At 45.6% G+C, this 23,348-nt stretch overlaps 1 protein-coding gene across 1 annotated transcript; it reads left to right on the forward strand.

Moving 5' to 3' along the window:
- Window positions 1–4,868: 4,868 nt before the first annotated feature.
- TSPAN16 (tetraspanin 16) lies at window positions 4,869–16,481 on the forward strand (the record flags this gene model as incomplete). The annotated part of the gene is given in 8 exon segments (XM_084249967.1): window positions 4,869–4,940; window positions 7,709–7,745; window positions 7,748–7,794; window positions 7,796–7,864; window positions 7,868–7,906; window positions 12,214–12,329; window positions 12,421–12,523; window positions 16,425–16,481. Coding segments are annotated over 8 exon segments (540 nt in total).
- Between the last annotated feature and the right edge of the window lie 6,867 nt (window positions 16,482–23,348).

A 23,348-nucleotide genomic window follows, 5' to 3' on the forward strand; every position in this document is an offset into this window, starting at 1 on the left:
CCCACCTTGAGATTCTTAACTAATCACATCTGTGATGATTCCAAGTCTAAGTTAGGTCACATTCTGAACCTCCAGGTTGGCATGAATTTTGGGGAGGGGTCAACATGCCACTCACAGCACTGCCTAAGTGATCCTCACTGAAGGTGAAATTGCATAGGGGTGGCAAGACCCCAACCGTGTGCTGACCCTAGTCATTCCCTACTCTTCCTACCAAAAAGCCACTATTCCTGCTCAATTTCCATTTATTTATTATTTTATTAATATTTTTATTGCTGAAAAATATAGATAATACAAAATTTACCATTTTAAGTGTCAGTTTTCTGGTATTAAGTAGATTCACATTATTGTGCAAACAATCCCCACCAATCATCCCCAGAACTTTCCCATCTTCCCCAATTGAAACTGTCTCCATCAAACACCAGCTCCCCATTCCCGTCCCCCAGTTCCTGGCAAAACCCATCCTACTTTTTGTCCTTTGGAATTTGACAGTCTAGGTGTCTTCTAAAAATGGAGTTAAAAAGTATTTGTCGGGCCTCCCCTGGTGGCGCAGGTGTTTGAGCACTGCCCTGTGAAGATGTCCACAGCCTCTGCAGTGCTGGTTCTATCCCGGCCAGATGATGAGGGTCCCACATAGTGAGGCAGACCTCTCCTGTCTTGCCCGCTGCTCCCCTCAGCAGTGTATTCCATCAGTCTGCCTGCTCTATTCCCCGCTCTGTCTCTGGTGAATCCTCTCACCCTCCTGTGCATCTGGCCTGTACCCTGGTTCTTGTGTAAATAAAAAAATAAAAAAGTATTTGTCTTGGGCCTCCTGGTGACGCAAGGGGTTAAAGACGCAACCTATGAAGCTACCCGCAGCCACTGCAGCATGAATTTGATCCCCGGCCAGGGAGCTACCCACATGGTGCAGCAGACCTCTCTTGTCTCACCCGCTGCTCCCCTCAGCAGTGTATTTCAGTCAATCCACCTGTTCTATTCCCGCTCTGTCTCTGGTGAATCCTGTCACCCCCACACCTCTGGCCTGTACCCCAGTTTTGTATGCATAAATAAATAAATCTTTAAAAAACTTTTTTGTGTGACTTTTTTTTACTTTATTGTATCCTCCTCAAATGTACATATTGAAGTCCTAACCCTCAGTAACTCAAAATGTGACTGTATTTGGATATAAGGCCATTAAAGAGATAATTAAGGTTAAGTGATTTCATAAGGCTTTAATGAAATGGAATAAGAGATTAGGGCAAAGATACATGCAGAAGGAAGACCTTGTGAAGACAGAAGGCAAAGGCAGCTGTCTACAAGCCAAGGAGAGAAACCTCAGAAGAAACCACACCTGCTGACACCTTGTTCTCTCAGTTTTTGCCTCCAAAACTATGAGAAAAATAAATTTCTTTGGTTTAAGCCACTTGGTCTGCGGTACCTTGTTATTGCAGTGATTAGTTGCTTATCATGCTTGCTTATTTCACTGAGAATAACATTTTCAGAGTTCACCTATGCTGCAGTATGTGTCAGAATTATCTTCCTTTTAAAGACTGAGTTATATTCCATGGCATGCACATACCATATTTTGTTTTCCTATTCATCATGGATGGACCCTTGGGTTGTTTACACCTTTGGGCTATTGTGAATAATGCTGTTACGAACACTGAGGTACAAATACCTGCTTTTGATTCTTCGGGCATATATCTAGGAGTGGAATTGCTGGAACACACAATAATTCTATGCTTAATTTTTTGAGGATTTGTACTTTTAAGACAGAAGGTAAAAGCATATTCATTCTGTGATTAGAACTTCCCTTGAAATGATATCTACAAATTTAAAAAGATGACAATTCTGGCTTGCATTGACTGAGGTCTTGTCACATGTTAAGCCTATTGCATGGAGTAATGAGGGGGGGGGCTACAAAGATCCTGGGAGGACGGTGATATCACTATTTCCTTTGACAGGTGAGGAATCTAAGACCTGGCTGAAGTCACTTGGCCAGCAACTGGAGACACTAGGATCCGAACAAAATGTTAGGGCCCAACCCATGACAGTATGACCTCCTTCAGGGATTCCCAACAAATACCATGTGTCTGTAGTTGTTTGGGAAGGATTGTAGCATTTCTGCTTTTATGGAGAAGGTCTGTGACTGGTGTGTGTTTTTTTTAAATTGAAGTGAAATTCGCATAATATAAAATTGGCCATTTTTAAGTGCACAATTCAGAGGTATTTAGTATATTCACAATGTTGTGTAACACCACCTCTCTCTAGTTTCGAAACTAGATATTACCCCCAAAAGCAACCATTAGCAGTCACTCACTCCCCATATCCCCTCCCTCAGTCCCTGGCAATGATGAGTCTCCCTTCTGTCTCTATGGATTTGCCTGTTCGGGACATTTCATATAAATGGGTTCAGAGTATGTGACCTTTGTGTCTGGCTTCTTTCATTCAGCATGATGTCTTGGAGGTTCATTCTCTTGGTGGCATGTGTCAGTGCTTCATTCCTTTTTATGACTGAATAATATTCCATTGTGTGGCTAGATCACAATGTCATTCATCCATTCCATACAAGTGACTCTGTACCTATTTCTTACTTAAAAGACTGTGACTTGGAGTTCTTTTCATTTCAATACCTGAGTACCTTTGGTTCTTTTGCGTTCATTTTCCAGCCTCGTGACCTTAACCTTAGTTTAGACTACCACAACAAAACAGCAGATTAGGTGTCTTAACCAGCAAATATTTTTTCCTTTAAGTTTTTTTTTGCAATAACTATGGTTTACAAAAATATGCATACTTCAGGTGTGCCTCATTATAACACATCCGTATACAGTACATTAAGTTCACCACACAAATCTAATTCTATCCTTTGCCAAACAATTGATCCGTTCTACTCAATTTATTCACTCCCATTCCCCCTTCCCTTTTGGTAACTGCTAATTTGATTTTATAGTCAAAAACTTTATTTTTGTTTTATGTAGTTCATCCTTTTGGTTTGTTCTTCTACGTGCCACATAACTGACTTAATTCACTAAGTATCACACCCTTTGGGACATCCATGTTATCAAAAATGGTGAGATTTCATCTTTCCACAGTCATTTATTTTTTTTACAATTTTAGAGTCTAAACATCCAAGATCAAGGAGCCAGGGTTGTTTTCTTGTGAGGGTCCTCTCCTAGCTCTATCTACCTCTGTGCCCTCATTTGCAGGCATTTTCTTTGTGCTCACAAGAGCTCTCTGGTGTCTCTTTTTCACATAAGGACGCCAGTCCTATCAGATCAGGGCCCCACTATTTTGATCTCATGTAACCTTAATTACCTCCCTTAGTGCCTATCTAAATACAATCAAATTGAGGGTTAGAACTTGATCATATAAATTTGGGGGGACACAATTCAGTTCATAACATTTTCCATATTTAATCATATGGACCATGCCTTGTACAAGGTATTTACTTTGTTTCCACCACTCACACTTCAAACTAGGCTTTAGGATAGGTGTTGGCCCAGCTACACCTTGACATTTGTTTTTGTAAACATCTTATTGTGGCAGCCATGCACATTTATTTGCATACGTTTACATATTTGTCAAGAACTCATTTACATATCTTCTATACTACCACTGCTGAAGTGCACATAGATGGCATGGCTTCCAAACTCTCTGATTCTCTCTGGAAAAAGTTTGGCTCCTGATCTACATACATTGGAATAAAACTGTAGTAGAAATTCCTAGAAGGGGAAACACTCCCACTTGCTTTGAAAAGTCCCATTTGTTACAGGTTAATCTCTCCAAGTAAAATCTCTGAAAGCTTTCCCAGTTAAGCTGAGAAACTTAAGGAATGTGGGGTGCAAAGAGTGAGCACTGCCTTGGGACCAACCACTAGGTCAAAAAAGAAATTATAACCTAAAAGCACTTGTCAACAAGAGCAGGATCCCCCTTGAGGAGTACTGGCTGTACCTACTGGTCTGGCAGTGGTTTCTGCCCAGGACCCCCATACTTCCCAAGTCCTACAGGGTCAACATCCTGAGACTCTGCTTTGCCAGCTTATTGCCTGGGCAGTACTTTGTGGCTGAGTATTTTGAGTACCATCCAGGATCTGATGGTGTGCCTTGATTTACTCCTCTCCCTTCAGAAATTTTGCTGGACCAAATGGGTGAAAATTCAGATTTTTATGTAGTAAGGACTGGGGGAGAGCAAAAAGTGTCCTACAGGATACAGGCCTCCCTGCCACCCCTCCCAAGCCATAGACTCCCAGTACTCAGAGCACAGACTTAAAAATAAGTCAGAATGTGAAAAAGACAAATGGAATTTTTTTTTTTTTTTTTTTTTTGTGGGACCCTCGCCGGTGGCTGGGAATCGAACTGGCGCTGCAGAGGCTGCGGGCAGCTCAACTGCTGCGCCACCGGGGAGGCCCACAAATGGAATTTTTAAAACCATCAAGCCAAAAATAAAAAAGTCTTCAAAGGTGGAAATGCAGTCTGTTTCTTTTTCTTTTGGCATCAAAGACAGTCACTATAATCATGATACTCTGCCATCTTGTCAAAGATTATAGCTCATGGTGTGACAACATGGCAACACCCATCCTAGGGGAGAACCAAGGTGTACCACCTGGGAACAATGTCCAAGAAGTAGACGAGCCTCAGAACAGACAGGCACCTTTATTTCGTGGGCTTTAGACTTTTCTGTTGGATGGTGGGTTCTGACTTGTCACTTCCTTCTCCAGTGATTGTTACTAAGACTAAGCGTCTTAGCAAAATGTCTCCTTCTCAGGGGTGGGTCTGAGTGTTGGGGGGCCTAAATGTGCAAATATATCAGTGCTGCAGATTTTACATGAACTATGGAACAGGGGAAACTTTCTTTAGGCCCCTCCAAGACTTGGAAGGGCGGGGCAGGCGGCAATGTACAAACTGAGATCTTGCTCAGATCTGCCTGAGTCCGGGCTTACTGCAGTTGATCACCGAAACACCAATGTAAGGACAGGTCATAGAACACCACATAAATATTCCGTGTGTGGTGTGTGTGCATGTGTTTGTGTGTATACACGTGTGAGTGTATTAAGACATCCAATATTCGGGTGGGGAGTGGGAGGGGAGGGATTGGGGTCAAAATGGGGGGGTTGCAATTGTATGGGGAATATAAAAATAAAATCTATTATTTAAAAAAAAAGACATCCAATATTCTTGGAAATCGTGCTTTTAAAAAACATTTCCTAAATATAAGGCAGGGAGAGATCAGAACTCTCTCCACACACCCTAAGATCTGCTATTAAGGAACTATTAAAGTGGCTCTTCTGTTATTTCTACAGTGATACTTCAGTGTTTTCCTAATGACTCTGCAGTGCTACTGCACCAGGAGTTTTTCAGTGTTTTCTCGAACTTTTGAACTCTTAATGATAAATTGCATTGGTTTTGTGTATTTTTTTTTTTTTTTTTTTGCCAAACGTCTTGCATTTATGATAGGCAGGTGCGTAAGCAATTCTGTCTCTGCATTAACAGTGTGTTGGTGGTGGGGTTTGTCCCTCCATTTGTTTACGCTGGGCAACTGAGCCGTGAGCCGCAACTGAGCTGGGGCTGAGGCTTATTATTTATTTATTTTTTGGGGGGTAATTTGAGGTTTTTTTTCTTTTTCTTTTTAAAAATTTTTTTTACATCATTGTTCATTTTTAAACAGTATTTGTTTCCCTCCACCCCCTCAGGTGTAATCCCCACAGTATTTCCTTCCCCAATGCACCTGTGCACCATCACCGACTGAGGTGACTTGGACACACCGGGCGGGGAGACGCGGCAGCCAGGGACGAGCGTTCGCCGTCCGCCGCCAGAGGGAGGGCGAGGCCGGGACCAGCACCAAGGCCTTGCAGCGAAGTTGGGGCGGAGCTTCGGAGGGGTGAGGCTGCGGGGGCGCTTCCTCCTGGGCCACTAGTTCCGGATGGAGCCTCTGGGGCTGAACTCTAGGTGCTCCTGGGCGCGGATAAGTACAGCTCCCCTCTGCCTTTCATTTCCAGCACTCCTTGTGCCTCCCGGTTCCCCGCCACATTTATGTTCCCCCATTCCCCTGCCTTCCCTGGAGCCCACTTCCCCAGCCCTCCTCTGCACCCTGCATTAACCCCTGCTCCCTTGTCCCAGTTTTTTCTGCCCCCCTCGTGCCTCATATTTTTGGTCCTCTACGCCTGGCTCTGTGAGGCTCCTTATTTCAAATTACCGTTTAAAGAAGAAAGTGGACGGACACACTCCTAGCTGTGAACGCGTGGCCCGTGGTTCAAGGAGAGAGCCTGCCCTCCATGAACATCTTGCTACATTCCACGTGTTTCATGACTTGATAGATCATTTTGTTTAAGCACTGACTAATATTCCATTGTTGGATGGACCACATTTTTTGATCCATTCACCTGCTGAAGGCCATCTTGGTTTCTGCGGAGTTTGGACAGTTACAAATAAAACCGCTAGAAGGTTCTATATGCAAAGTTTTATGTGCACATCATTTTTCAACTCCATTGGGACAATCTAGTTTTCAAAAAGCATATTAAGGCATTAAAAACATCTTTCCATCTCAATATACGTCCCCTTACAAGAGGGGTCAAAAACTACAGCCCTGCATATAGATAAAATGTATTTATAAATAAAGTAAATTTGTTTATGGATTATGGACAAAAACTGCTTTCGAGCTACACTGGCAGAACTGAGTCATTTCAGACCTTGTCACCCGCAAAACTCACAATATTTGGGGCTTTTCAGAAAAAAAATTATCGACCCCTGTCCCACAGCATCATTTAAATATCTGTGTAGGGCCTCCCCTGGTGGTGCAGGAGGCAGCACCGGTTCAATCCCGGCCTGCTGACGAGGGTCCCACATGGCGCAGCAGACCTCTCCTGTCTCACCCGCTGCTCCCCTCAGAAGTGTATTTTGTCAGTCTGCCTGTTCTGTTCCCGGCTCTGTCTTTGGTGAATCCTGTCACCCTCCTGTGCATCTGGCCTGTACCCCGGTTCTTGTATAAATAAACAAACAAACAAACAAATAAATAAATCTTTAAAAAAATAAATAACTGTGTAGGATTCCATTGTATGACTGTATGGTGATTCACCTACCTGTATTATTGTTGCTTGTGTTATTTTCGATGGTGAGTTCTTAACAAATATCCTAAGCATCCTTATGCAAAGGCACATATGTGATACTTTTCTTCAGCTGAATATCTAGGAATGGAATTTCTAGGTAAAATTCTTTACCATGAAATCTTTAATCCTTTAAGTATGAATTGAAAAGTTTTCTCTCTCTCTCTCTCTCACACATACACACACAAAGAGTTTGTTATCTGACAGCAATGTATGAGAATGTTACTCCATATCCTCACCAACTCCAGGTATTATAATTTTAAAATATTTTTGTTGATTTTATTGGCTTTTGCATCTCCCCCACCCTCTGCCAGAAGAGTTTGCTCCCTGTCTGAATTCTGTGGGTTTTTTTTTTAAGATTTTATTTATTTTTATACAAGAACTGGGGTATAGGACAGATGCACAGGAGGGTGAAAGGATTCACCAGAGACACAATGGGGAACAGAACAGGCAGACTGAAGAAATAAACTGCTGAGGGGAGCAGTGGGAGAGACAGGAGAGGTCTGCTGTGGCATATGGGACCCCCGCTGGCTGGCTGGGATAGAACTGGCGCTTCAGAGGCCGTGGACAGCTTCAAAGCGCTGTGCTCAACCGCCTGTGCCACCAGGGGAGGCCCTGAATTCTGTTTTAAAGATATGTAGTATAGTCCTGAGTGGCCGGGGCATCTATGTCAATTCAGAGGAGCTGCCCTCATGAGGATCCTTGGGCTGCCCTCTACATGCTTTATTGCGCATTGGCTACTTGTGCTTGGTGACGGACTGTATCATACTACTGCTTGGTTTTACAGGGTAGTATGGAACAACCAAAGAAAGCAGAGGCACACTCTTGTTTGTAAGTCTGGTCTGCACATAATCCCTAAAACTACACCCTCGTGTACAAATTCTTCCTTGCATGTGTTGCAAAACCTTTGGGTCAGCATCCTGTATCTTACTGTATTTATGGTGTCTCATTTAATGGCTTCATATGCATCCATCTTTTCCTTAATGACACCTCTCATGCAGAATTCCTCTGCCACCCAAGGTCATAAATTATACTCTCTTATGTTTCTTCCCATAATTGTAAGCCTGGCTTTCTCACATTTAGCTCTTTAGTCTTTGAAAGTTTGATCATCTGTATGGTGTGGGGTAGGGATTTGGTTTGATTTTTTTTTTTCCTACTTGGGTGACACACTGTCCTCCTTACTGAGTGGTCCTCTGTCTATACTAGTTTCTCTTATGCTTTGTCTGTTCTGGGCATACTACTCTGTTCCAATGCCCATAAGTATGTCCCCACTAAAACAACACTGCTGTAATCACCATGCATGTACAAGTACATGTTCAACTGCATGGGACATAAAAGCATAAAACTTTCAAGTATTATCCTACAGACACCACTGCTCATGTTATATATCTTCTTGAAGTCCCTTGCCCAGCCTGTCTGTCTTTTCCCATTTCCCTTAGAGTCTTTTTTTTTTTTTTTTTTAAGATTTATTTATTTATGCTCCCTGGCAGGGGATTGAATTCGTGCTGCAGTGGCTGCGGACAGCTTCATAGGCTGTGTCTTAACCCCTTAGATTCTTGTTTGAGTGGATTATGCCAGCAGATTTAATCTGTCTCCAGTGTCGTTTGTTTCTTTTCTTCATTGTGTTGCTGCAAAACTCCAGTTTTTTAAAAGATTTATTTATTTATGCATACAAGAACTGGAATGTAAGCCAGAGGTGTGGGGGGTGAGAGGATTCACCAGAGAGAGTGGGGAGCAGACCAGGCAGATCTACTGAAAAACACTGGCAGCGGGCGAGGCAGGAGAGGTCTCCTGCACTATGTGGGTTAGTTCCCTGGCCGGGGATCGAACATGCAGCAGTGGCTGGCAATTGTTTGATAGTGCTGTTTTTAACTCCTGCGCCACCAGGGAAGCCCAAAACTCCAATATTTTTAACTTGTGGATTTCACGCAGCTCGTTACTCTGTTCTCCCAGAGCATAGCCGACCTGGATCATTAAAACACCTTGCTCCACTCTCCTCCCTAAAACTCCATTATCTCTCATTTTCTTTCTAATCTGTCCATTCAACAAAAGTTATTGGACAGGTACTGTGCCTGCAGCATTTCATTTTATCTTCAATAGCATGTGGCTTTATTTTATCTACTCTTTAACTTGAAGAAGCCAGAGTTCTCTTTCACACATATTACATCCTGCCTGTTGGCAAATCCCATCAGCATTTGTCCTTCCAAAGCCTGGGAGACCTCAGAAAAAACAAGTCATTTTGATGGCATTGGGATTCGGTTCTGCCCTAACTCAGGTGCACATGGGCAACAGCCATGGGGTGACAAAACTGGGTGGGGAGAGTGGGAACTGGGACACCTGATTGAGGGGGTGCAAAGTGAATGGGCAGTTTCAGAATAGATACTGAAGATGGAGTTGATAGGACTGGTTGATAGCTGGATATCTGTCCTCCAGCTGCCTCAGTCACCCAAAGGCAAGGAGATACTAATGTAACTATTAATATTAATCCTCACAATCTGTTTCACAAGCAAACCTTAGCCTTGTACCCATGTATGCCCTCATGGACTGTGAGGACCAGTGGTGTGTAACATCAACTGCACTTTTCTGTCTCTCCCCGTAGGGGCCAAATAAGCCCAGTCCTTGGCCAGTCTGGCAACTCAAAACGTGAATTACCAAACGGACTTTAATAAAAATGAAATAATAATAATAGGCATTAATGTAAATAGATGAAAGGGGAGCCAGGAGCTGACCTTACTTTGCCCCCATCCAGGCTCCAGAAGCTCAACTGAGGCCGCTTGCACTGGCCGCACCCCTACATTGTACAGATAGGAAAATGGATGGGTACCAATGCCAGAAAGGGTAGTGGTTTCTGTTGGGGTATCATTTAATAAGGTTAAAAACTAGGCCCAGCAGGCAGGTTTGGGAGGCTTGAATAGAGGAGGGAATGGATAAGACTGTTATGGGAACAGGGCCAGAAGATGGACCACCAGGACCAGAAAAACCAGCCCAGCTCCAGGAAGGCAGGGCCAGGACATTCATGGCCCTGCACCAGACACCCCAGCAGACAACTGGTGCAAACTGATGCTCCAAGTAAGAAAGCCCTCAAAAACAGAGTAAGAGAGAGCCTCAAATCCTTCTTCCAACACAGATATCTCCAGCTGGCCCCCTGCTCCCTTGCGTGTATTTCAATAAATCCACCTTTTCTGTCCTCCACGGTCCCGGGTGAACGCTTTCCCCGCCCCGCCCCCCACCCCGCGCACCTCCCCGGTACAGTAAACGGCCACAGTTTGCCCTGAAGGAACAAGACCTCTCCCCTGCTCGCGTGTCTCCATTGTTTTCCACCGCACCGGGGAAAGTGACGGGAAACAAGAGGCGTTGGTTCCCATCCGCCCGTTTGTGGGAATCTCCCCTTCAGCCCCATCCCCTCATCCCTGCCTGTCGTTTGCGAGTCTGAGGTTTCTTGGCCCTGCGCTCCCCGCTCGCCCTCTCCGGCTTCTCCTCGGGCCGGGCCGCTGCTCTCCGCGCGCACAGCCTCCACCCCCCGGGCGTCGCCCGCCGAGCAGCCGCGCTCGGGAGAGCACCCGGGAGGGAAGAGCCCCGCCCGCCCCGCGCCCGCGGAGAGCTTTCCCGCCGCCGAGCGCGCGCGCCGGGGTGGGCAGACAGCCCCGACCCCTGCTCGAGAGCGCCGAGCAGAGCAGGCCCCCAGTTCCTTCCACCCCCTCCATGCCTTCCGGTGTTTCTTATTCCTGGCTGCCATCATTCTCACTGTGAAATCACGGTGGCCCGGGTGGTCCTGGCCTCTCTCCAGCTGTGAGCGCGCGCGGCTCTCGCACCCGGCCTCGGCGAGCTAGGCCACAGCCCCGGCCCCCACCCCGGCGCGCCGGCGACCGCGGGGTGCGGGCTGGCGTTGACCGCCTTTCCTGCTTGTGACTGGGGAAGGGGTCAGTGGGAATGGAAAAAAGGAAAGTTGCTGGGGTCTTGAAATAGGCTCCAAAAAGAGGGTTATTTGGCAAAATCTATCAAAACGACTAGGCAGGGACGCGTTGACCCGCTCATCCCATCTCTAGGAATTTCCCAAGGACTTGCTTTATCAGTGCTGGCATGCATACCAGGTGTGCAAGATCGCTGCCGGGCTAGAGATCAAAAATAGGGAGTGTTTAATGTATAACCCACACGAGGGATTCGAGGCAGCAGAGAGGTGGAAGGAGGGGCTCTCCGCTGGAGACGATCACCAGGAAAGACTGCTGTCCTAATTTGTGTCTCTCCAGAGGCTAGCTCTGAGAGGACTGAAAGGCTCCTGATTTATTTGAGAGGTGATCCCAAGAATAGGGACAGGAGAAGTGAGGCAGGGAAGGGGATGCTGCCAGTAAAAGGTGACGCTGGGGAAATGGGCATGGTCCCTCTTGGGGGTGTCTGGATCTGGGCTGGACGCAGGTACTTATGGGATGAGGACACGAGGGAGCTGCGGTCCTGACCCATAACTTCCCCTTCAGTCATGGCTGCTCCCAGGGCGCCTGTGAGCAGAGAGGCCACAGATGCCCTCCCTCGCTGGTAGTGGCACGCCAGCATGCTCAGAAATGACAAGGGCACCAGGATATAGGCACGGCCCCAGGAGCAGCTTGCTGTGCTTGTTAAGAACAGCCAGATGCAGAACAATGAGAGTATGAAACAAGGAGAATAATGAGAATTTCCTTGCTTTGACACACATAGACTATCTCTTTTGGGACACAGGAAACAGTAACAGTCACCCAGGTGAGGTGGGTGGCACTTTGTTGGCTGGGAGGAAAAGGTGGGAGGGAGACTTTGCATGGTCTATCTTCTATATTTTGTGAATTTTGAACCACGTGACCACAGCACCTCTTTGGTAAAAAATGTAAACCTTTATTTAAAATATAGAAAATTTAATTTTCTCCCCTCTGTGCAGGAGAGTGCAATTCAGTTGCTAAAGATGCTATTCAAATCTTTAAAAGAGTTACAGCCAAATTGGGGGTGTAGCAGGCATGTGGGCGATTCAAAAGAGCAGATGATTCAAACCAGTTTGTGATGGGTACGACCAGATGCGCTCTGCTCAGGACCCACGCTCTTCCCCCGGCACTCTGTGAGTGTGGGGGAGGGGGTATGGGGCGTTGGTAGCTTGAGCTTGTCCTCTTCTTGCGCAGACCCATGACCAAGGGCCAGGGGGCATGGAGAAAGCAGAAGGTAAGCCCTCCTTCTCTTTCCCCGTGAAATTTCACCAAATGGGTCACCTTGCTATTGTGTGTGCTGCCAGTAAAAGGTGATGCTGGGGGAAATGGGCGTCATCCCTCTTGGGGGTGTTGCTTGTTGATTCCTTTTCTATCTTTGAGGTTCAAGAACTGACCTTGGAGCATGAGAAGTGGCCTTGGCCACTTTGTGACTCTGAGGAAGAATTTAGAAAGTTATAATGAGCCAGATGACTATTCCACAGAACAGAACTTGGTCATGGAGCAGGTGAGATTCACAACTTTTTAAAAAAATGGTAAAGTAAGCATAACATAAATGTGCCATCTTAACCATTTTCAAGTGTCCATTTCAGTGGCATTATATTCACATTGTTGTGAACCCATCCCTGCCATCCACCTCCAGAACATTTTCATCTTCCCAAACTGAACCTCTGTCCCTGTTAAACTCCCCATCTCCCCTTCCCCAGCCCTGGCAGCCACCATTCTACTTCCTGTCTCAAGGAATCTACCTCCTTTATGAGCCTCATATAAGTGGAATCATACAGTATTTGTCCTCCTGTGGCTGACATTTCTCTAAACATAATGTCCTTTTGGGTTCACCCATATTGTAGCATGTGTCAGGATTTTCTTCCTTTTTAAAGCGAAATTATTTTCCTTTGGATAGATGGAGCACATTTTGTTTATTTGGTCCTCTACCAATGGACACTTGGGTTGTTTCCATCCTTTGGCTATTGTGAATAACGCTGCCATGAACATGGGTGTACCAATCTCTGTTCATGCCCCTACTTTCAATTCTTTTAGGTATATCCCCAGAAGGGGAGTTGCAGGATCATCTGGCAATTCTGTTTAACTTTTTGAGGTACTTTCATTCTGTTTTCCAGAGTGGCTGCACCATTTGCATTCCCAGCAGCAATGTGCAAGGGTTCCAGCTTCTCTTTGCCACATGGTTGTTTTTGTTATTATTATTATTTTTTTAAGATTTATTTTTATTTATACATACAAGAATGGGGTACAGGCCAGAAGTGCAGGGGGTGAGAGGATTCACCAGAGACAGAGTGGGGAGCAGAACAGGCAGACGGACTGAAAACACTGCTGAGGGGAGCAGCCGGTGAGACAGGAGAGGTCTGCTGTGCCATGTGGGTATCTCCCGGGCTGGTTGGGGTTCGAACACGCGCTGCAGAGACTGCAGATAGCTTCACAGTGCTGCGCTCAACCTGCGCTACCAAGGAGGCCCTATTATTAATTTTTATAGAAGCCATCCTCAGGGGTGTGCAGTGGTGAGTCCTGGTGTTTAAGAAGGAAGCCCAGGGCCTCCCCGGTGGCGCAGCGGTTGAGCGCTGGGTTGTGAAGCTGCCCGCAGCCTCTGCAGTGCTGGTTCGATCCCCGGCTGGCTGCTCCCCCCACCACCAGAGGAGGGTCCCACATGGCGCGCAGACCTCTCCTGCCGCCCGCTGCTCCCCTCAGCAGTGTACTTCAGTCTGCTTGCTCTGCTCCCCGCTCTGGCTCTGGTGAATTCTCTCACCCTCCCGCGCTTCTGACTATACCCAGTGCTTGTATAAATATAAATAAATAAATGAATAAATAAATAAATAAATATTAAAAAAAAAAAAAGAAGGAAGCCCAGCCTCCAAGTGTCATTTAAGTTCTTGAGGCAGAAAGTTGAGGGGAGTCCCTGAGGTCCCTGGAAGGGAAAGGCCATTGCTAAGAGTGGTTCCCATTGAGCCTTGGGTGCAGGAACTGCTAGGGGGTCATTTCGGGCCAGTAGGATCACTCAATGTGTAGGGTACTTACTTGCATTTCAACTTTGGCTTCTCAAGTTAGACGGTAGATAGTATCTCTCACTCACTCACACAGCCCTTCAGCTCCATCTTTATTGAGTACCTATTCTGTACTGGGTGCTATTCAAGGCTCAGGACACAGCTGGACACAATACCAAGTTTTTGCCTTGTGGTGCTAAAATTTGAATGAGGAAATAAACAAGAAGCCACAAAGTGCATTTTCAACCAGTAGGTGTCTGCATAGATTAGTAATTTCTGGTCATTGAACCCTACAGGAGTATGACTCAAGTCAATACAGGATAGAGAAAATTAGTTTTCCTGAGATATTTCAGTTCATTTGCATCACCTGCATTTCACTGTAAGGGACTGGACTTAAAGCTGAAGATTTTTAGTTTTGTTTTTGTTTTTTTGGCTTCATTAGTATTCAATCTAGACATAGCCTGGAGCTGAAATGTCAATTGCCAGTTAGTTTTAATACAACACAATATTTATGACACTGTGGCTTGTTGACTAGGTATTCAAGATCTTAAAAAGAAATGTTTCAAGAGATTTCTATAATCTATTTTATGTTAATATCTGAACTTTCTTGTATTTCATTAAAGTCAATGTGCCTGTGGTATTTCACGTTTATGAATACTGATAAATGCACACTTGCAAAGACTTCCAGTAAAAAAAAAAAAAAGAAGCCACACTGATATTTGGGGTGATAAGTACTATGAAGAAAAACAAAGCAGAGAAAGGGCATAGAAAGTGAGGGTTTTATTTACTTGTAAGTGCTGTTGGTCACCTATTTTCAGCATGCAGTAGAATGGCTTGTCCTGGCACCCTTTGGGGGGGGATCATGTGGCCAGTTCTGGCCAATGAGCTGTGAGCAGCAAGTAGTAACAGGTATTACTTCTGCGCCAAATTATTTCATCACCAGTGCAAGGCCCTCTGGAGAGTTTTTCCTTTTGCCACAACAGTGGAACCACTGGAAGGGGGACTACTCCTCTTGCCTGAGCCCTGGGTGATTGTGATGAACAGAGCTCCTTCGCCAAGTTGTGATGGGCATGTAGTGTGAGAAATGAAGTGCTGAAATTGAGGGGCTGCTTGTTACCAGCACCACTAGTCCTTCTCTAACTGATGCACTTGTGACAAGTGTAGAAAGAGGAATCGGGTCCCAGAAGAGGGTCATCTGGACAGAGACTTGAGTAAAATGGGGCGGGGAGGGGGGACATGCAGACGTGACAGCGTTCCTAAAGGAGGAAGCAGACTGTCTACCACCCCCAGGCTGGCACATGCTAAGTGTGTTTGAGGAACAGCACAGAGACCAGTGTGGCTGGAGCTGAGTGAGTAAAAAGGCAAGTAGGGCAGTGGAGGAGACGCGGGCCTGGAGTAGACGCAGGCCTCGGAGCAGGACTTGGTGGGTTTATGGTGAGGAATTCGGCTTCCCCCACAACGTCCTCTTATATCCCTTTGTCCTTCCCTCCTTCCTTTTAACCTCAGAAACCTCACTTTGTTTATGGATGTCCACTAGTTTATAATTATTTTGCTTTGTCTGTTCATCTGCGTGTGTGTGTATACATATACACATGTATGAAAACTTTCAACGTTTGTTTTTATCTTTCTGACTTGCTCTACTGCACATAATTCCCTTGACCTCCTTCTGTTTTGCTAAAAATTCCTGACAGCTGAATGGTGTTCCACTCTGTGGATATGCCACATCTTCTTTATCCAGTCTTTTTTCAGTGAATGCTTATGTTGCTCCCATGTCCTAGCTATTGTAAATAATGCTGCAGTAAACAAATGGAGTATACAGTTTGTGGGGCGGGGCGGGAGGGGGGTGATAGCTTCATTTTCTTTTGATAGATACCCCAAAGTGGGATTTCTAGGTCATATAGTATTTCCATTATTAGTTTCTTAGGGTAGGTCCAAATCACTTTTCACAATGGCTGCACCAGTTTACATTCCCACCAACAATATATTAGGGTTCCTCTTTCTTCAAATCCTCTCCAGCACTTGTTGGTGGGGTCCTTAATAAGTGCCATTCTCATGGGTGCGAGGTCATATCTTTTTGTGGTTTTAATGTGCATCTCTCATTAAAAGTGATACTGAATATTTTTCCATACATCTGTTGGTTTTCTGGATGGCCCCCTTGGGGAACTGTCTATTCAGGTATGTTGCTCATTCATTAAATGTGTTGTTAATTGTTGTTGTTAATTGAGAAATTCAACTCTTTTTCAAAGACTCATGAAGGGCTCTGAGCCTGATGGGGAAAGCAAGGGAGGCATTTAGCACAGACCCTGGAATAATGTAACTGCATTAGACAGTAACCATAGTGACTGTGATTTCTATTGGTTTTAGCATAATACTTGAAAGGGACTCTTCAAGCGTTTGTTCTTTTTTCTGCAGCTAAAGTGCTATTACGTGAAGAACTACACAGATTTTTCTGGTTCCGACTTTGGATGAGAGCTGGCCACACCTACCTCACTACAACAGCAGCCTGCAGCAGGCACATTGTTGCAACCACCCACCAGGGGTGACTTGAGGCTTTGTTGGGCATCACCTAGTGGAAGCCAAGGGCTGTAACTTTTTGTTATGTTTTGTTTTGTTTCAATATTTATTTATTTATTTATGCATCGAAGAACTGAGGTGGAGGCCAGAGGTGTGAGGGGTGATAGGATTCACCAGAGACAGAGTGGGGAGCAGAACAGGCAGATCCACTGAAATACACTGCTGAAGGGAGCAGCGGCCGAGACAGGAGAGGTCTGCTGCACCATGTGGGTAGCTCCCTGCTTGGAAATCCGAAATTAGGCCACAGCAGTGATAGTGTGATAGCACTGAGATTTAAACCCTATGCCACCAGGGAGGCCCCAAGGGCTGCTACTTTTATAAAAATCATGTATTTGTGGGACCCCAAGCAAAGGGGGCCAAGGGGAAGAGAAAGCATCTCTCACTGGATGTTCAGTACATTTTGACCACACAACTTTGGGGAGTTAAGGTTACCACCCCTGTTTTGCAAATGGGGAATCTGAGGCTTGGTGGGTGGTGGAGGGAACCTGACTGCTTCATGGTCATGCGGCTTTGATAGAACTGGGATTTGTAGCCACCTTGGCCTGAGTCCATTGCCTGGGCCACACTGCCTGCGGTGCAGAGAATTTAAACTGCAGAATAATGATGCAAAATCATCTATTCTTTTTTTTTTTTTTAAAGATTTATCTATTTATTTATACAAGCACTGGGTACAGTCAGAAGCGCGGGAGGGTGAGAGAATTCACCAGAGCCAGAGCGGGGAGCAGAGCAGGCAGAAGGACCGAAGTACACTGCTGAGGGGAGCAGCGGGCGGCAGGAGAGGTCTGCGCGCCATGTGGGACCCTCCTCTGGTGGCCGCGAGCAGCCGGGGATCGAACCTGCACTGCAGAGGCTGCGGGCAGCTTTGCAACCCAGCGCTCAACCGCTGCGCCACCGGGGAGGCCCCCCAAATCGTCTATTCTAATGACAGTGATGACAACCACACAAACTCACTTTGTGAATTCAATCCCTGTCACATCCCTTGGGGTGGGGACTGCTCTTATATTTTACAAATGAGGAAACTGAAACACAGAGAGGTTTCCACAGCCAGGGAGTGGGGTGGGGGCAGGTTTCAAACCCTATGTTTCCCCATCTCCCCCTTGACTTCTCCTGCTGGTGAATGAACACAAGGATCTTCTCTTAGGAACCAAATGGAATCATAGATTCATTCATTCATTCGTTCATCCACAATGACTCTGGACCCCATGGATTATCAGCTGGTGGGAACCCCAGGCCAGGTCTGAGAGATGGACTTGAGACCACACGCTGGCGCAGTGCACCCTGCACAGCCTACCTGTCACCTCCTGACCTTCTCTTTTCCCACTCACTCCCTCTCTCACTCAACTCCAGCTACACCTGCCTCCTCCCGGAGCTGCCAACACACCAGGCACATACCTGCTTCAGTGCCTTTGCACAGGCTGTTCCCGCTGCCTGAAATGATCTTCCCCTAAAGGTCTTCTCACTTTACCTCTTTCAACTCTGTGCCTGGTGAGACTGTTTCCACTCCCTCTCTATGAAAGGACTTCCCTCTACTCGCCATCACATTCCATCTCTTCTCCCCGATCCCATCACCCCAACAGTGTTATCACTATACTCGCATATATGCCACTCAAATGTTGGTCCCACCAAGGAAGAAATTTTGTCTGTTTTGTATGTTGCTGGGTTCTCAGTGCCCCATTCAGTGCCCAGCACACAGTAAGCACTTAATAAGTGCCTATTAAGTGAGCTGTGGTATGAACAGTGTGAACAGTGATCTCAAGGCAGTCCAAACTTCCAGAAAAAAGTAGTACAGGAGGCTTAGAAGGAGAGCATCTGAGTGACCACAAGAGGGGGAGTAGAGACCCCATCAACTGCAGATACTGCTCCACCTAACCACTGTGTCTGATGTCTTAATCTCTCTGAACCTCAGATTCCTTATCTGTAAAAGAGAGCAAATAATAGTACCTACCTCATGGGTTTGAATGAGAAAATACATGTAAATGGCTGAGAAGGTATTGGATATTACTGGCCCTTCTGTTCATGTTAAGAGCACTCTAAAATAATTAATAGATACTGAATGCTGGCTTTGTGTCAAGCCACTACCATGTATATTCTCTTCTTCCTCACAAAAATCTTGTGAAGAGGATCCAGTTGGTTCCATTTATAGCTGGGAAAACCAAGCCCAGAGAGGAGTAGTGACTTCTCCAAGGTCACACATCTGGGTTCCCAGTGCCAAGTTCAGTGCCCAGCAATAACTTGGGACACCTGATTATATTCTTAATATTGGACACACTTGGACCTCCCTGGTGGCACAAGGGGTTAAACACAGCACTATGAAGCTGTCTGCAGCCCCTGTCACCCATGGTGCAGCAGACCTCTCCTGAATCACCCGCTGCTCCCCTCAGCAGTGTATTTCAGTCAGTCTGCCTGTTCTGTTCCCCACTCTGTCTCTGGTGAATCCTCTCATGCCCTGCACCTCTGCCTGTACCCCAGTTCTTGTATGCATAAATAAATAAATCTTAAAAAAATATTGGACACACTTGGACATCAGCAGAGATGGCATGAGGGATTGAGGAGGCCAGAGAAGATGCTTGGGGGGAGCAATCAAAGGAGAAGGAACCAAGATCCTTGTGACTTTGCCCCTTTCTTCCTGAATCTGAGAGGATACGACTGGTGATGGGATAAGAAAGGGAATCAGGGAGGGCTTTCCTGAAGAGGTGACATTTGACCATTGAACTGAGGAGTGAGGGAAAGCCATGTGTGTGTATGGAGGAAAGTGGATGGAACAGATGGTGCAAAGATACTGAGGCAAGGATAATATGCCTGACTTATTCAAAGACCAGCAGAGAGGTCCTGGTGGTTGGAATTGGGTGAGCAAGGAGGATGGTACAGAGAAATAAAGACAAGAAGTTGATGGGAGTAGATCATATAAAGTTTTGTGGGTAGTTGAGAGGGGTTTGACTTTTATTCTGGGCATGATGGAAAGCCATTATAAGAGTTTAACACTTTTTCACTCTACAAACTTTGCTGAGCATCTACTGTGTGCACTTTTGTGGGCCCTGGGGTGCAAAGAACTAAACAGACAAAACTTCCCATCCTCACAGGCTGACATTCAAGTCAGCATGGTCAGACAAAAAATATAATTTTCTGGGCCTCCCCGGTGGAGCAGCGGTTGAGCGCTGGGTTGCGAAGCTGCCCCGCAGCCTCTGCAGCGCTGGTTCAATCCCCGACCACCGGGCAAGGGTCCCACATGGCGTGCAGACCTCTCCTGCCGCCCGCTGCTCCCCTCAGCAGTGTACTTTGTCTGTCTGCCTGTTCTGCTTTCTCCTCTGCCGCTGGTGAATTCTCTCACCCTCCCGCACTTCTGACTGTACCTAGTGCTTGTATAAATAAATAAATAAAATATTAAAAATATATATATATAATTTTCTAAATTAGAAAATATATGATACATACCTTTAAGAATGGCATACATACGGCCTCCCCTGTTGGCACAGTGGTTGAGCACTGGGCTGCGAAGCTGCCTGCAGCCTCTGCAACGCCAGTTCGATCCCCTGCCGCCGGCAAGGGTCCCATGTGGCGTGACAGCTCTCTCCTGCTGCCTGCTGCTCCCCTCAGCAGTGTATTTCGTCGGTCTGCCTGTTCTGTTCCCTGCTCTGGCAGGGAATTAAAAAAAAAGAAAAAAAAAGAAAAAGAATGGCATAAATAAAAAGACTCTTAGCAACAAGTGTTGGTGAGGATGCCTGGGAAGATGAACCCTTATGCATGATTGGTGGGAATGAAAATTGGTGCAGCCATTTTGGAAATCAGTCTGGATCTAATTTCTTAAAAAGCTAAAATTAGAGGGCCTCCCCTGGTGGCACAGCGGATGAACGCTGGGCTGTGAAACTGCCTGCAGCCCCTGCAATGCCGGTTCGATCCCCAGCAGCTGTGCGAGGGTCCCACATGGCGCGCAGACCTCTCCTGCCGCCCGCTGCTCCCCTCAGCAGTGTACTTCATCAGTTTGCCTGTTCTGTTCGCCACTCTGGCTCTGGTGAATTCTCTCACCCTCCTGCGCTTCTGACTGTACCCAGTGCTTGTATAAATTAAATAAATAGATAAATAAATCTTTAAAAAAAAAGAAAAAGTATGTGTGCACACACAATGGAATATTATTCAGCCATAGGGAAAGATCACATTTTGCCATTTGCAGCAACATGGATGGAGCTAGAGGGGATTATGCAAAGTCAGAAGAAGTCAACCAGAATGATTAAGACAAATATTAAGTGATTTCACATACATGGGTAATATAATGAAACAAGCAGATGAACTGACAATGCAAAATAAAAATAAACTAGTGGAGCTTGACAAATGAATTGAAGTTACCGGAGCTGAAGGGGGTGAGGTGGGAGAAAGGGTTTAAAAAAATAAAGAAAGATAGAAACACCTGAGCCACAAAATAGGTGGTTGAGTCACCTTAACAACAGTGACAGCAGCTCCACTTATAAATAAACCAGACTGAGGAACCAAAAGGACATAGTTAAAGCAATAATACCTGTGTCTGTGTGCGTGCCTGCGTGTGCAGCATGTGTACTATTTCAGGCACATTCAAGTGTATTTGAACCAAAGACATCAGATTCCACTCAGGTGTTGCCTCCTCCAGAAAGCCTTCCCAGACAGCTTCTGGTATGACCTTCAGGTGGCTTAGGCCATGTATGTGATGACCACTCAGCATACCCAGCAGCACATTTATTTAGTATATCTCCTCACCTGTCTGTGAACTCCTTGAAGACTGGAACTATTTCTTTTTTTTGTCTCCATAATAACAATACCTTGCCCAGGATTTTTCACATAGTAGGTCTTCAATACTTGTATGGGAAAAGTAGAAAATATATCATCATGTGCTAAGAAGAACTATAAAACCAGGAAGAGGACAGGTCATTTTAACAGTTCCTTTACAAGGGAGGAAAAGTATAAGGGTGCTGGGAGGCTTCATACCTGATTCAAGTGAGAACTACCCAAGAAATATGCTTTCTTCAAGGGTAAATAAGTCTTGTCTACATTTCCCTGCTGGGAGATGAGTTCAGTGTTGAGGATCTGAACTCCAGTCTCAGTAATGCTACTTGCTAGCTCTGTCAGAATCAGAACCACAGTCTCCCTCATTTGTAAAATTCACTGCCCAATTATTTGTTATGAATCATTCATGAGGTAGAGTATGTCAGACACGTCACACAATGTTCATACCCATCAGTATGTACTGAGTCTTGGAAGTCATTGTCATCAGCTCTAGAGAGGTCTTGCCCAAGGCAGGGGTCAAAGGGAGGCAGGGGCTGAAAGGTGAAAAGCTCTCCATAAATCACCCCATAAGATGCTTAAAGACCACTGCTATGGAAACACTATGTACATCCTTGAGCCATATTCAAAGAGAGGATCTTTGCCTAGAGTCTAGTTGAGATCAGCCACAGGTAGAAAAGAATGAACCAAAAAAACCAGAGAAGTAATGAAACAGAGTCTTCAGTGATTACATATGAAAAACAATACAGACCTTATAGAATTAGCACTATAGTCATGATAATCAGATAATCATGATAATCAGAAGCACCATAGTCATGATAATCAGAAGCTATGATAAAAATAAACAATAACATAAAGAACCCTGGGGAGGGGCCTCCCTGGTGGCCTAGGGGTTAGTCTCAGCACTACCACTGCTACAGCTGTGGCACAGCAGACCTCTCCTATCTTGTCCACTGCTCCCCTCAGCAGTGTATTTAAGTAAATCCACCTGTTCTGCTCCCCACTATGTCTCTGGTGAATCCTCTCATACCCTCCCCCCCATACCTCTGGCTTACACCCAAGTTCTTCCATGCAAAAAAAAAAAAAAAAAAAAAAAAAAAAAAAGCTTTATCAAGAAATCTTTGAGGAAAAAAAAAGACCCTGGGTTTAGGAAGAGGGGAGATAAGATTTTCAAAGTTACCACATTATATATTTAAAATGTCCAGCTTTTGGGCCTCCCCAGTGGTGCAGTGGTTGAGTGCTGGGTTGCAAGGCTGACCGAAGCCTCTGCGGCACCGGTTCGATCCCCGGCTGCTCCCCGGCCACCAGAGGAGGGTCCCACATGGCGCACAGACCTCTCCTGCCGCTTGCTGCTCCCCTCAGCAGTGTACTTCGGTCCTTCTGCCTGTTCTGCTCCCCGCTCTGGCTCTGGTGAATTCTCTCACCCTCCCGCGCTTCTGACTGTACCCAGTGCTTGTATAAATAAATAAATAAATCTTTAAAAAAAAAAAACAATAAAATGTCCAGTTTTTGGCCTCCCTGATGGCTCAAGGAGTTAGGACGCAGCCTATAAAGCAATCCGCAGCCACTGCAGCACGAGTTCAATCCCTGGCCAGGCAGCTACCCACATGGCACAGCAGACCTCTCCTGAATCTCCCGCTGCTCCCCTCAGCAGTGTATTTCCGTCAATCTGCCTGTTCTGGTCCCCACTCTGTCTCAGGTGAATCCTTTTACCGTCCCCCACCACACCTCTGGCCTGTACTCCAATTCTTGTATGCATAAATAAATAAATATTTAAAAAATAAATAAATAAAATGTCCAGCTTTCAACAACAAAAAAATTATGAAGCAGGCAAAGAAACAAAAAATGTGACCAATACGTGTGTGTGTGTGTGTGTGTGTGTGTGTGTGTGTGTGTGTGTGGTGGGAAATCAACAGAAACTGTCCTTGAAGGACCTGGATTATGAATTTACTGGACAAAACTTTAAATCAGCTATTGTAAATATAGTCAAAGAACTAAAAGAGACTACATCTA

This window comes from Talpa europaea (assembly GCF_964194135.1).
Source record: "Talpa europaea genome assembly, chromosome: 12".
NCBI classification, from domain to species: domain Eukaryota; kingdom Metazoa; phylum Chordata; class Mammalia; order Eulipotyphla; family Talpidae; genus Talpa; species Talpa europaea.